The following is a 13,328-nucleotide window of genomic DNA, read 5'->3' on the forward strand; positions in this document are numbered from 1 at the left end:
TTCCTACTATTTCTTCCAATATATGCACAAGATCAAAAACTAAGGCCCCACACCACTGTTAAGCAGCATGAAGTACCACTGACTCTGTGAGGCATTTTTCTCTGCACTAGCCCAGAAATTCTCAGCTCTTCACTCGTATCTGCTTGAATGGTTTATCTTCATTGAGATTTTATCTACATAAAACATTCAGTTCTACAGAGAATAAAACAAAAAAGGAATTTGGACTCCTACAGTGAATCGCAACTTCATTAAACAAATCATCACATTTACCATTTCCTGTTGAAAAATAAAATTGCCAAACAATGTCTCCTTTAGAACAAAAGTAAATAAATCCAGCTAGAAGACTCCACCTTTTTTTTTTTTGTTTTGAGAAAGAAATAGCTAAAAATATAAGCAAGAACAAGGCTCAGTTAGAGGGAAGGGAGGGAATTATGTTTCCTCATGGAGCTTTTCAAAATCAAGTGGCTGCTCAGATCCTGTGAGCTACTGTTCTATTCCTGCAATGATGTGATGTGTGTGCTCTCCTCAGTTTTGCTTTCTCAGTCTATCCTGGTGCAGAGCAAAGGCAAAACAATAGTTACACCAAAAGAGAGCAAGACTGATTCAGGCTGGAGAAGTTTTGGACTTGCTGTAAGGCACACTGTTATCTTAAGGGCCCTCTTTAGCCTTTATGGGGTGCAGAACCCTTACACTTTGATTCTGGTTTGTTTCCTACTCCCCAGCCTCTCTGCCTTTGTTAATCCTAATCCTGCTCTATCTCCATGCTATCAATAGTTACTGATACAGCATTCCTGATGTCTGAGTAGGAGCTGCAATAAAGGCAGAACAGAAGTTCAGCCCTCTTGGTACAAAGTCCTTCAGGCATAAATATGTGATTTACCTCTTTGAGTACAGTTTCCCTAGGGAGCACAGAGCTGTGCTGAACTATAAATGCAATCCTCTCCTTTCCCTTAGCTTTTTAACTTCAGTTGCCTCTTGTGTTCTTCCCTTAGCCCTTGTGCCTCTTCACTGGTCCAACAGCTTCTTTCCTTTTGATCTTCTAACAGTAAAAGGGAATTTGGCTGTCATAATACAGGTACCTAATATTTAGACAGCTGGGTCTGAATTCATATAGGCAATAATCTTGTCCTAAGACAAGTGTTTTACCTAGCTCAGAAGAATCTCACCTTTGGAGTGCTTATGTGCTTCCCTGTTGATGGAAGCTGAGGGTCATGAGCTGAGACTCAGATGTTTATCAGCTAAGTATCAAAAGTATTACTCAATAATCCTTTAATAAAGGATTTATTAAATAACTTCAAATACTCAACTAAAACTTTTACAGATGATTCATTTGACCATGATATTCCCCATTTCATTAATACCCACTCTACCCTCAGTAATGTCCCTGGTACATTTTTCACTCCTTTTTGTACTCTATTCTTGCTGGATCCAGTTCATTATATTCTATTATCCTCTCTCTTCTTCACCTCTTCCATGGAGCCACTTCCATTCTTACTTCAGTTTCTCTCCATCACATGCTGAAAAGGAACAGGGCACAGAGAATCATGCCATACAGTGTCAGGAAGGATTGCTTCAGGATATTCCTTGCTATCTTCTCTTGCAACACAGAGCACAGGACTCCTTAAGTTGTCGCTGAATTGGAGAATATATCTCCTAGAAAAATGATCAGTCTTTACTCTAAAATTGCTAGTGCCAGTGTTGCCTTGGTTAAATCATTAAATCATAGTTAACTGCTCTGACAATCCATATTAAGTGTATTTTTAGCCTGAATTTGTCCTGTCTTAACTTCTAGCCATGAATTATGTATTCTAATACACCAGAACATCCTATTAACAACTTTCTGATATCCCTGAAAGTACCTAGAAACATTTAAGAAGTTTTTTTTTAATAGAACCAATCAGGAATTGTGTTGCTTGTATTTTCAAGTCCCTTATTATTCTTTGAACTCTTTGCAATGCATGTTCTCCTTGAAATGTTCTCCTTGAAAGCCTCCAGCTGTACCTGTCTATAACAAATATATTTATCTTTTTTTAAAAGGCTATAAAATAGACATGCTAACACTCTTCTTTTCAAAGCACTATCACAGCATATGGCTATGATATAATTTATTAATAAACTATTTAGCACTTTAGCACAGATTAAGTTAGCAACTTCTCCATAGCTACTGTAAATAATCCTACAGAAAACTTCTCTAGTGGCCCTATTTTTCCTGCAAACTCTGGTGTTTTTATTTAAACCCCAAAAATTGCCCAGTTCTAGCAATCCATCATGCACTGCTAACTTCAAGAACACTTTTAAAATACACTTTTGTTATTCAGTTGTTTATCACATTGCATCAGAATTGAGAGAAGATTTTCTGAAATGAAAGACATTTTATAAGAAGTCACTAATCTTTGCTTGACAGTACTTCCTTTTACATTTCAGCAGGAAATCAGGATTCTTTCTTCAGGGAATTTTGGATTGAGCCCTTTTGCAAGTCTGATATTTTTATCAAACAATACATTCAAAGGACAGGTAAAGAAAAGAAGTTGGCTGCTATAGACAACATTTTAATAGCTAACACTGTGGCTTTTAGAAAGCTAACATACTAAGACAGCAAAAGATAACTAACACATTTGGAGAAACCTACAATCAGATTCCCCTATGTCTGAAGAATACAGGCTACAGAATCAATAGAATGTGAAAATATATAAGTATTGCTCATTTAGAAAGCTAGTTGGAGACTGACTAGAATCAAAAGCAGATGGTTCAGTATGCAGCACTGCATCCTTATCTTCTTGTTCACTTCAGCTCTTTGGAGATGTTGCTGCACTACTGACCACTGCCCTCATACCTCCTTGTCTCTACTAGAACTGGGGTAGCAGCCAGTAAGACCTAGGAGTATCTCCTTTCTCTCTAAAATGCTCAACACTTGCTCCTTTTCACCCTTCTCTTGCACATTCCCATCCCTGGATAAAAATTTTCTATCACAAATAAATAATTCCACTCTGCTTCAAAGCATCTCGATTAATGGGAGAAATAAATCTGGTTGTAACCACTAAAGTGACCACTGGCCTGCATTTCAAGATAAATCTAAGTAACAACAACAGTATCTACTTCCTAAAACATGGGTACACGTCAAAAGAAAGGCAAATACTAGACTTTGAATTTGAATTATGTAAGGCAAGCTACATAGCTTTCTATTCATGCAGGGGATGGGGTGGATAAAGAAGCTGAGAAAATTTCCTAGAATAGAAACAGAATAGGAAGTCACAAAGCAAGCATGGATAAGATCTGAATGTAATCGTGTGCTTAAAAACTTAGAAAGAGCTTCTAAGGTAAACGCGTTAGTAAAGACCCCTCTAACTGACAAAAGCAGTACACTACCATCCAGCAGTACACTGGATAGTATACTATCCAGTTTGTCATTGCATCCATAGTCTCCATGAAAAGCATAAAATATGATGCAAAATTTACAAAATTTGCAAAAGTATTACGATTGTAAAGCATAAAGAATAGTGTAACAATTTTTAAAATGCCACAGTAAGCAGGACCATTGATGACCAAAAAACCAAATGACAGTAAATTCTAAGGTGTCAACAAAAATCTTGCTATAGGAAAAACATTTTTTACAGTGAGAACAAGCATTAACTGGAACAACTTCCAAGATGGGGCAATTGGAAAGTTGAGTTGTAAAGAGAGAAATCTCATTTACACTCCCTTTCCCACAAAAGTTTGGATCAGTTGATCTTTCAAGATCTCTTCCAAGCTGGGCTGTTCCATGATTTTAAGAAGCATCTCCACAGTAAATGAAGGGCTACTGAGTCATTCCCTTGAATATCCATTAGGGTCTAAAATATCCTAAGTGCTATCTAAGAAGGTAGCTCAGTCTCAGGCTTACTCTACAGTTATACTTGCTAGTATTTTTCTTCCTGTCACAGTTTTCTTTCCAACACTATTTTAAGGATTTATCACTCAACTTGTCTAGAAGAAGCCCATTTGCTTTTGCTGCTAAGGATTTCTAAGGTAGAAATAGCAAATTGAGAGGTTTGCAAATACTAAGTCCCCAAACATACAGACAAGACACATTTTGGCAGACTACTCCCAAGGCCCTAAGATCTGACACCTACTTGGGAATCTCAGGAACTGGAGATGTCCCCTACCAACTCACAGGAGCATGAGGATTTATTCCAACAAGCATCAGGATGCAAGAAGGTGCTTCCCATAGAAAGGAGCAGGCACCAGGAACAGGCTGCCATGCCTTTCTGAGCACTCCTACTCTCCTACTGCCAGGAGCACCACCTGAGCCAGGCTCAGAGCTTGGCCAGAGTCAATCTTTGTCCCAGAAAACAGAATGTAGCACACCCTCCAGGTTAAACAAGTAGGCCCCAAATACACCTCTCATGAGTTTGTCCTTTGAGCAGATGCAATGATAAAATGTCAATCACCTGCCTTGATGAAGGAGAATAAAAACAAAATTTTTTTTCTGCATTGTTTATCTCAATGTTCAGGACCAGTGCAGAAGGACAGAGGTGTGCTGTGTTAACCACTATGCCCTAGCACCTCATTGCCAATCTTCAGGATGGCTTTAGCACAGAAACTGCACTTCTCTCAAGCCTTATCAGTAGCCCTGCAGGGAGACTTTGCAGTAAGGAGTTCTGTGCTCTCCCTCCCAGTGCTGTTCAAGGGCCAGGGGTCTGGTTCTACAGAGTCAACACAGAAAAAATGACAGAAGCAGTACAGCAAAACAGCAAGGTACTTGACAAAGTAATTTAAGTCTGATCAGATTAAATAAAACTCAATAGCTGTTGTTTGGGAGGTGGGTGGGTTCTTTTTATAATTAATTAGTTTTTCTCTCACTATATCACTAAACCACATGCTGCTCATCAGACAGATCCGCTAGCCTATGGTGAGCTTCACATAGAGGGACTTGACAGATGCTAAGACATGAGCTAGCTAGTAAGCAACAGGGTATTTTGCTGTTCTGTATGTGATTGTAGTGCAAATCAGGCTTTGATCAACGTGTAGAGATGACGACACATGAAAAATATGAATTTTATAAATGAGATTTACTGGTTGAAAATTGGCTATATTCAATTTGAAACAGCAAACAGAGATAGATGATTTCATAATAGATACATTTAAATTCCAAACTCATGCATCACTGCTATATCCAAAATCACTTCTTAATCTTGACATCCTTAAGCCTCATATCCCCAAATTTTTTCTGAATCTTCAGGATTATTTTTAGTCCTTCTTTAAAATTCCTATGAAATTCAAATATTCTTCCTGAAAAGACACATAAACACTCCAAAATACTTCAGTCACAAAATACTAAGTCACAAAGTCACATAATTTCTGCATGATTACTCATTTCCCATTAAGTCCTAAGGTCACAGCAAAGTACCTGTGAAGGTACAATTAAGAAGATTCACATCATTTTCTATGATTACACTGTCCTCCTCTGAATCATTCACTTCATCATGTTTGTTTCAGCAAACTTCCAAGAAAAGTCTGCTGTAAACATGGTACATCCAACAGACAGATGTATCACACTTATCTGAGATCTATCTTTTTGAACTATCTTCCTGATACATATTAAATAAAACAACACCCATGGCAATATCCCCCAGCTGGAAAATCCCAAGGTGTGTTAAAAATTAACAGGACCATTTCACAGATCTCAGGTAGTTACTCTTAAGACTCCTGAGTGGAAGTTATGAAGTACTGTTGCATGACACTGAATGCTACACAATACTGTTCGCTGCCACAGACCATTACCTTTTATTATTGAATCCAAATAATATATGTAAAATGTTCAAAACCCAAATATCTCTTAGATACACATCTTCTGTTCTATATGGCACTCTAAACCTAACAGTAGTCTTATCAAACATTAGCTTTGGTTGTCATTTATCTTGTCCCTGACATAATACGCTACTGCCCATTATCTTTATCCTCCATGGCTTCAGGTATTTTAAATCTTTCTTCAACTGTCCTGAACCAGTCATGTTGTCCAACCTATACATTAATTGTTTTTACTTATTTTCATGTGCATGTTTTCATTCCTGACTTTTCTTGTGCCATTATAATACCCACATTTGACTTGAACAACTTCTTGTCCAGTTTCACTTTCCTTCACTTTCATGTGACAGTCCTATTACAGCATTTAGAGTAACACGCCCCTCTATCCCTGGATCCCCCATTTCCCATTCCCCATGTGTCCCTCCACTCCGGGATCCCCCATTTCCCATTCCCCACACTTCCTTCCACCCCAGGATCCCCCATTTCCCATTCCCCACACTCCATTCCTGGATCCCCCATTTCCCATTCCCCACACTCCCCTCCATCCCTGGATCCCCCATTTCCCATTCCCCACACTCCCTCCCATCCCTGGATCCCCCATTTCCCATTCCCCACACTCCCCTCCATCCCTGGATCCCCCATCTCCCATTCCCCACACTCCCTCCCATCCCTGGATCCCCCATTTCCCATTCCCCACACGCCCCTCCATCCCTGGATCCCCCATTTCCCATTCCCCACACTCCCCTCCATCCCTGGATCCCCCATTTCCCATTCCCCCACACTCCCCTCCATCCCTGGATCCCCCATTTCCCATTCCCCACACTCCCCTCCATCCCTGGATCCCCCATTTTCCATTCCTCACACTCCCCTCCATCCCTGGATCCCCCATTTCCCATTCTCCACACTCCCCTCTATCCCTGGATCCCCCATTTCCCATTCCCCACACTCCCCTCCATCCCTGGATCCCCCATTTCCCATTCCCCACACTCCCCTCCATCCCTGGATCCCCCATTTCCCATTCCCCACACTCCATCCCTGGATCCCCCATTTCCCATTCCCCACACTCCCCTCCATCCCTGGATCCCCCATTTCCCATTCCCTACACGCCCCTCCATCCCTGGATCCCCCATTTCCCATTCCCCACACTCCCTCCCATCCCTGGATCCCCCATTTCCCATTCCCCACACTCCCCTCCATCCCTGGATCCCCCATCTCCCATTCCCCACACTCCCTCCCATCCCTGGATCCCCCATTTCCCATTCCCCACACTCCCCTCCATCCCTGGATCCCCCATTTCCCATTCCCCACACTCCCCTCCATCCCTGGATCCCCCATTTCCCATTCCCCACACTCCCCTCCATCCCTGGATCCCCCATTTCCCATTCCCCACACTCCCCTCCATCCCTGGATCCCCCATTTCCCATTCCCCACACTCCCCTCCATCCCTGGATCCCCCATTTCCCATTCCCCACACTCCATCCCTGGATCCCCCATTTCCCATTCCCCACACTCCCTCCCATCCCTGGATCCCCCATTTCCCATTCCCCACACGCCCCTCCATCCCTGGATCCCCCATTTCCCATTCCCCACACGCCCCTCCATCCCTGGATCCCCCATTTCCCATTCCCCACACTCCCCTCCATCTCTGGATCCCCCATTTCCCATTCCCCACACGCCCCTCCATCCCTGGATCCCCCATTTCCCATTCCCCACACTCCCTCCCATCCCTGGATCCCCCATTTCCCATTCCCCACACACCCCTCCATCTCTGGATCCCCCATTTCCCATTCCCCACACTCCCCTCCATCCCTGGATCCCCCATTTCCCATTCCCCACACTCCCCTCCATCTCTGGATCCCCCATTTCCCATTCCCCACACGCCCCTCCATCCCTGGATCCCCCATTTCCCATTCCCCACACTCCCCTCCATCCCTGGATCCCCCATTTCCCATTCCCCACACTCCCCTCCATCCCTGGATCCCCCATTTCCCATTCCCCACACTCCCCTCCATCCCTGGATCCCCCATTTCCCATTCCCCACACGCCCCTCCATCCCTGGATCCCCCATTTCCCATTCCCCACACTCCCTCCCATCCCTGGATCCCCCATTTCCCATTCCCCACACTCCCCTCCATCCCTGGATCCCCCATCTCCCATTCCCCACACTCCCTCCCATCCCTGGATCCCCCATTTCCCATTCCCCACACTCCCCTCCATCCCTGGATCCCCCATTTCCCATTCCCCACACTCCCCTCCATCCCTGGATCCCCCATTTCCCATTCCCCACACTCCCCTCCATCCCTGGATCCCTCATTTTCCATTCCTCACACTGCCCTCCATCCCTGGATCCCCCATTTCCCATTCTCCACACTCCCCTCTATCCCTGGATCCCCCATTTCCCATTCCCCACACTCCCCTCCATCCCTGGATCCCCCATTTCCCATTCCCCACACTCCATCCCTGGATCCCCCATTTCCCATTCCCCACACTCCCTCCCATCCCTGGATCCCCCATTTCCCATTCCCCACACGCCCCTCCATCCCTGGATCCCCCATTTCCCATTCCCCACACGCCCCTCCATCCCTGGATCCCCCATTTCCCATTCCCCACACTCCCCTCCATCTCTGGATCCCCCATTTCCCATTCCCCACACGCCCCTCCATCCCTGGATCCCCCATTTCCCATTCCCCACACTCCCTCCCATCCCTGGATCCCCCATTTCCCATTCCCCACACGCCCCTCCATCCCTGGATCCCCCATTTCCCATTCCCCACACTCCCCTCCATCTCTGGATCCCCCATTTCCCATTCCCCACACGCCCCTCCATCCCTGGATCCCCCATTTCCCATTCCCCACACTACCACCCATCCCTGGATCCCCCATTTCCCATTCCCCACACTCCCCTCCATCCCTGGATCCCCCATCTCCCATTCCCCACACTCCCTCCCATCCCTGAATCCCCCATTTCCCATTCCCCACACTCCCCTCCATCCCTGGATCACCCATTTCCCATTCCCCACACTCCCCTCCATCCCTGGATCCCCCATTTCCCATTCCCCACACTCCCCTCCATCCCTGGATCCCTCATTTTCCATTCCTCACACTGCCCTCCATCCCTGGATCCCCCATTTCCCATTCTCCACACTCCCCTCTATCCCTGGATCCCCCATTTCCCATTCCCCACACTCCCCTCCATCCCTGGATCCCCCATTTCCCATTCCCCACACTCCATCCCTGGATCCCCCATTTCCCATTCCCCACACTCCCTCCCATCCCTGGATCCCCCATTTCCCATTCCCCACACGCCCCTCCATCCCTGGATCCCCCATTTCCCATTCCCCACACGCCCCTCCATCCCTGGATCCCCCATTTCCCATTCCCCACACTCCCCTCCATCTCTGGATCCCCCATTTCCCATTCCCCACACGCCCCTCCATCCCTGGATCCCCCATTTCCCATTCCCCACACGCCCCTCCATCCCTGGATCCCCCATTTCCCATTCCCCACACTCCCTCCCATCCCTGGATCCCCCATTTCCCATTCCCCACACGCCCCTCCATCTCTGGATCCCCCATTTCCCATTCCCCACACTCCCCTCCATCCCTGGATCCCCCATTTCCCATTCCCCACACTCCCCTCCATCTCTGGATCCCCCATTTCCCATTCCCCACACGCCCCTCCATCCCTGGATCCCCCATTTCCCATTCCCCACACTCCCCTCCATCCCTGGATCCCCCATTTCCCATTCCCCACACTCCCCTCCATCCCTGGATCCCCCATTTCCCATTCCCCACACTCCCCTCCATCTCTGGATCCCCCATTTCCCATTCCCCACACTCCCCTCCATCCCTGGATCCCCCATTTCCCATTCCCCACACTCCCCTCCATCCCTGGATCCCCCATTTCCCATTCCCCACACTCCCCTCCATCCCTGGATCCCCCATTTCCCATTCCCCACACTCCCCTCCATCCCTGGATCCCCCATTTCCCATTCCCCACATTCCACTCCGGGATCCCCGCCCGCCGCGCGCGCGCACGAGGCTCCGCCCCCGCCCGGAGCGCGCGCGGGTCCCGCCCTTCCTGCCGGGAAGGAGGAGCGGGAGGGGGCGGGCGCAGCCGGACGGGAAGATGGCGGACCTGGAAGAGCAGTTGTCGGACGAGGAGAAGGTAGGGATGGGTGGATACGCTGTGCCGAGCCGCTCTCTCCGTCCCTCCGAGCCGGCGGGGCTCCTGTTTGCAGCGTGGCGGCGCAGCCGGGCCCGGCGCAGGCGGGGCGGGCCGAGGGCCGGGGGAGGCCGGGGCAGGGCAGGGCCGGCCCGGCCGCATCTCCCGCCGCGCCTTGTACGGTGCGGGCCCGGCGGGGGCGGCGGCGCTGCTCGGCCGGTCCCCTTGGCCTCGCCCGGCCGGCGTGCGGGGCCGGCGGGGAGAGGCAGGAGAGACGCGGAAGGGCTTTCCCTTCCCCCACCTCCACTTCCCGTTCCCGAGGCGCCGTGCCCGTGCCAGCCGGCTGCTCCGAAGCACCCGGCCTGCCGTCCCCAGGCACCCCCGCAGGCTCCGGGAGCAGATGGGATACCTGTGATTTACGAGAGGAAGGAGCTGTGGGAATGAGGAAGGCTGTTTTGCTTCCTGCTAGGAGGCAGTAATTGGGGAAGTGTGAGGTCAAGGAGCAGATGTTAGGAGATGTACCACGTACTCTTTTTGCGGCAGTTGGAAACTCAACTTTAAGGAAGATTTTTTCCAGAAAAGTCTCAAAAAGAGCAAGATGTTTTGTGAGACCTCAGTTATCACTGCTCCTTGTCATCCTCTGTGGGTTCCAGCTTCGCGGCAGCTGCCCGTGTCCAAGCTAGGGTGTGGTGTTATGTGTACATGGTGCTGGTGCACTGCTCCTGCCTTTACGTAATGCGTGCTCTTGCTCACTTTCCACTTTAAAAGCTTATGTTTTTATGTCTGTGGAAGTTGTGAGATTATTTAGATGTGGAAGGCATCAATAAATGGTGTTTCAAACTTACTTGAAGTTAGAAGGATGTCTAAAATATCTAAGTGGTTACAGTAAGGCGGATTTCCTGTTTGAACCTGTTTTATAACCAGAGACGCACTGGTATGCCTAGAGGTGCACAGCACCAAGATCTTGCTATCCTCTTCCCAAGAGGTTTGTAAACTCTGCCTCCCTCTACGTAATTCCCATTTCAATGCTGTCTCTCTGTTGATACGAGTAGTAATGTGATCCAGAAGTATAAATGGTAATTGCGTTTTTTCTAGCCCCTTGTAGAAAATACAAGTAACACAAATCAACCATGTTGTTCCAGAAGGCATGCTGAAAATACTTTGACTTCAAGTTATCTTGCCATCACCAAATGGTTAAGATTGGAAGGAATCCTTGGACATAATTTTGTAGAGTCATCTAGAGCAGACTGCCCAATACTAGTGCAGATGGCTTTTGGAAATCTCTAGGGATGCAGACTCCACAGCCTCCTTGGACAGCTGTGGCAGTTCTTGGTCACCCTTGCAGTGAGAAAATGTTTCCTTGTGCTCAGATGGCACCTCATGTGTTTCATTTTGTACCCGTTGCTTCCTGTCCTGTCAAATAGTAAAAGACAGAATGACAGTTTTATCTTGTCTTTGTATGATTTTGGAAGCACTGTCTATGCTTTTGTGGCTGATGGAGTTAAGTTCTGAACTTTCTTCCACTCACTAATTTCATTTTTTCTCCAAAAATGAGTGCAGAGACTCACAGAGACTCTTCCTGCCTTGGTATAAGTGATTAGAATGAGCACTCATCCATTGTAAATTTAAATTGATTTCTCTATGAGTACCATATAAAATTGATTGTCCTGTAGCAGTGGAAATTTCCAAGCCTGGTAGTATATTTTATTGGCTAAGAAACCAAAGATGGGTAACACTGCAAACTCATGAAAATACACATGGGGCAATATACACGAGATAGCTTAAGATGTTATTTCTGAGGCATTATGTTGTGCCATTGTTGTACAATAAAAATGTTATTTTGAGTATTCAGTTTTACTGAGCTTTAAAAAAATCAACTGGATGGCATTTGACAAATACACCCTTCTCACTCATCCATTGAGACTATAAATAAATGCAGGAGTAAATGCAAAGAAGCAACCCTTGATTTTCATGAGAAATAAATCACATTGCTCCTTTATGTACTTTCCTTCCATGTTACAGACCTGATAGTATTGAAGGCTGATGCAGATGATGGTGTTGATGTAGTTCTGTAGATAATTTCAGTGGAGACATTAACTAGAACCTTGAAACTCCTAAAACTCAAGGAGGAAAGAAGGTGAACAAATAACAGATTTTTTTCTTTTTTTTTCTCAGACTTTTAATAAGGATATATAAGCACAAATAAGAGATCGAGTGATGTAATGATAGGACAAGTTCAGAAAGGTCTTTGATTCATATCTTACTTCATGTTTAGTCAAAAGATTTAGGTGTTGCAAAGATAGTGGGCAGTTCCATATACCTTGTTATTGCTAAATTTAAGATGACTGTGTTTAGCTGTAGCATAATTCAAATTTAAAACTTGCAGTGTTCAGATAATTGAGACTATAGAAACAGGCATAATTGGAATAATGGCAGACCAGATTGTTACAGCTCAGGTAAGGAATCTTTAAAACCAAGGTAGGAGAAGAACCAGAAAAAACATCTCAATATTCAAGATTGCATAAATGGTTTTGAGCTCAATCTTGTTACTTAGATTCACATTTTTTAAGAGATTTCTGAAGCCTTGTTTTTCTTTCAGTGATGCGATGAGTGTGACGGTAAATTTGAACAAGCTTTTTGAAAAAGAATATGTGAACTGTTTGTAGCAAATAAGGTGTGTAAGATTTGTGTAGATCCAAAGATCTGAAATTGGGCTGTTGTCAGTGGAAGTTACTGGTTTTAGCTTCCAGGAGCAGCGATTTTTCAGAGTTAAAGACAACCTTTATGATCCACAGTGTTTTGTAGTTGCATTATTCACATAGGTCGCTGAAAGTTCAGAAGCTTTTAGGTACATTGAATAACTTAAGTTTGTTTGTTTATTGATTCAGTTTGTTTACAAATGGGGTGTGAGAGGCGGAAATCTACAAGTCCTGAACTCTCAAGCAACAAAGTCATGACTTCTGCACTCTTCCTATAGATAATGCACTATCACTTAACAAGTTTTGAATGCAAAACCTATTTATGTATGCAGGACATTTGAAGTAGTTTTGTTAAAGTCTAGTAAACATTTTTTGTAGTTCAGTTTTATTTCAGATTATCTAGAAATTGTTTTCTTGCCTGTGGCTACAACAAACTAATAAACATATATTAAGATAGAATTATTTACATGAGTACAGGCCATAATTAATGAAAGGTACTGATTTTACTGTAAAAGTTGCATTTGCTAATGTAAATACTCATTTACAAACAACAGCACAAATAAAAAACAACACAGACTTATTTAAATCGTAAAACTAGTGTTCTCTAGTCCATTTTTGGTGACTTGAAGGGACATGTTTTCTGTAGGTTTGGTTGAAGTTTTTTTTTAATGTGAATCTACA

At 45.5% G+C, this 13,328-nt stretch overlaps 1 protein-coding gene across 1 annotated transcript in view; it reads left to right on the forward strand.

Annotated features, from left to right (window-relative positions):
* Window positions 1–9,845: 9,845 nt before the first annotated feature.
* CAPZA2 (capping actin protein of muscle Z-line subunit alpha 2) overlaps window positions 9,846–13,328 on the forward strand; it is a 32,019-nt gene continuing 28,536 nt past the window's right edge. Inside the window, exon 1 of the mRNA XM_033058309.1 lies at window positions 9,846–9,951. Within this exon, the coding sequence (XP_032914200.1) occupies window positions 9,913–9,951 (39 nt within the window). The 5' untranslated portion in view covers window positions 9,846–9,912. The remainder of the gene's footprint in view (window positions 9,952–13,328) is intronic.

The sequence above is a fragment of the Catharus ustulatus genome, chromosome 4 (assembly GCF_009819885.2).
Source record: "Catharus ustulatus isolate bCatUst1 chromosome 4, bCatUst1.pri.v2, whole genome shotgun sequence".
In the NCBI taxonomy this organism is placed as follows: Eukaryota; Metazoa; Chordata; class Aves; order Passeriformes; family Turdidae; genus Catharus; species Catharus ustulatus.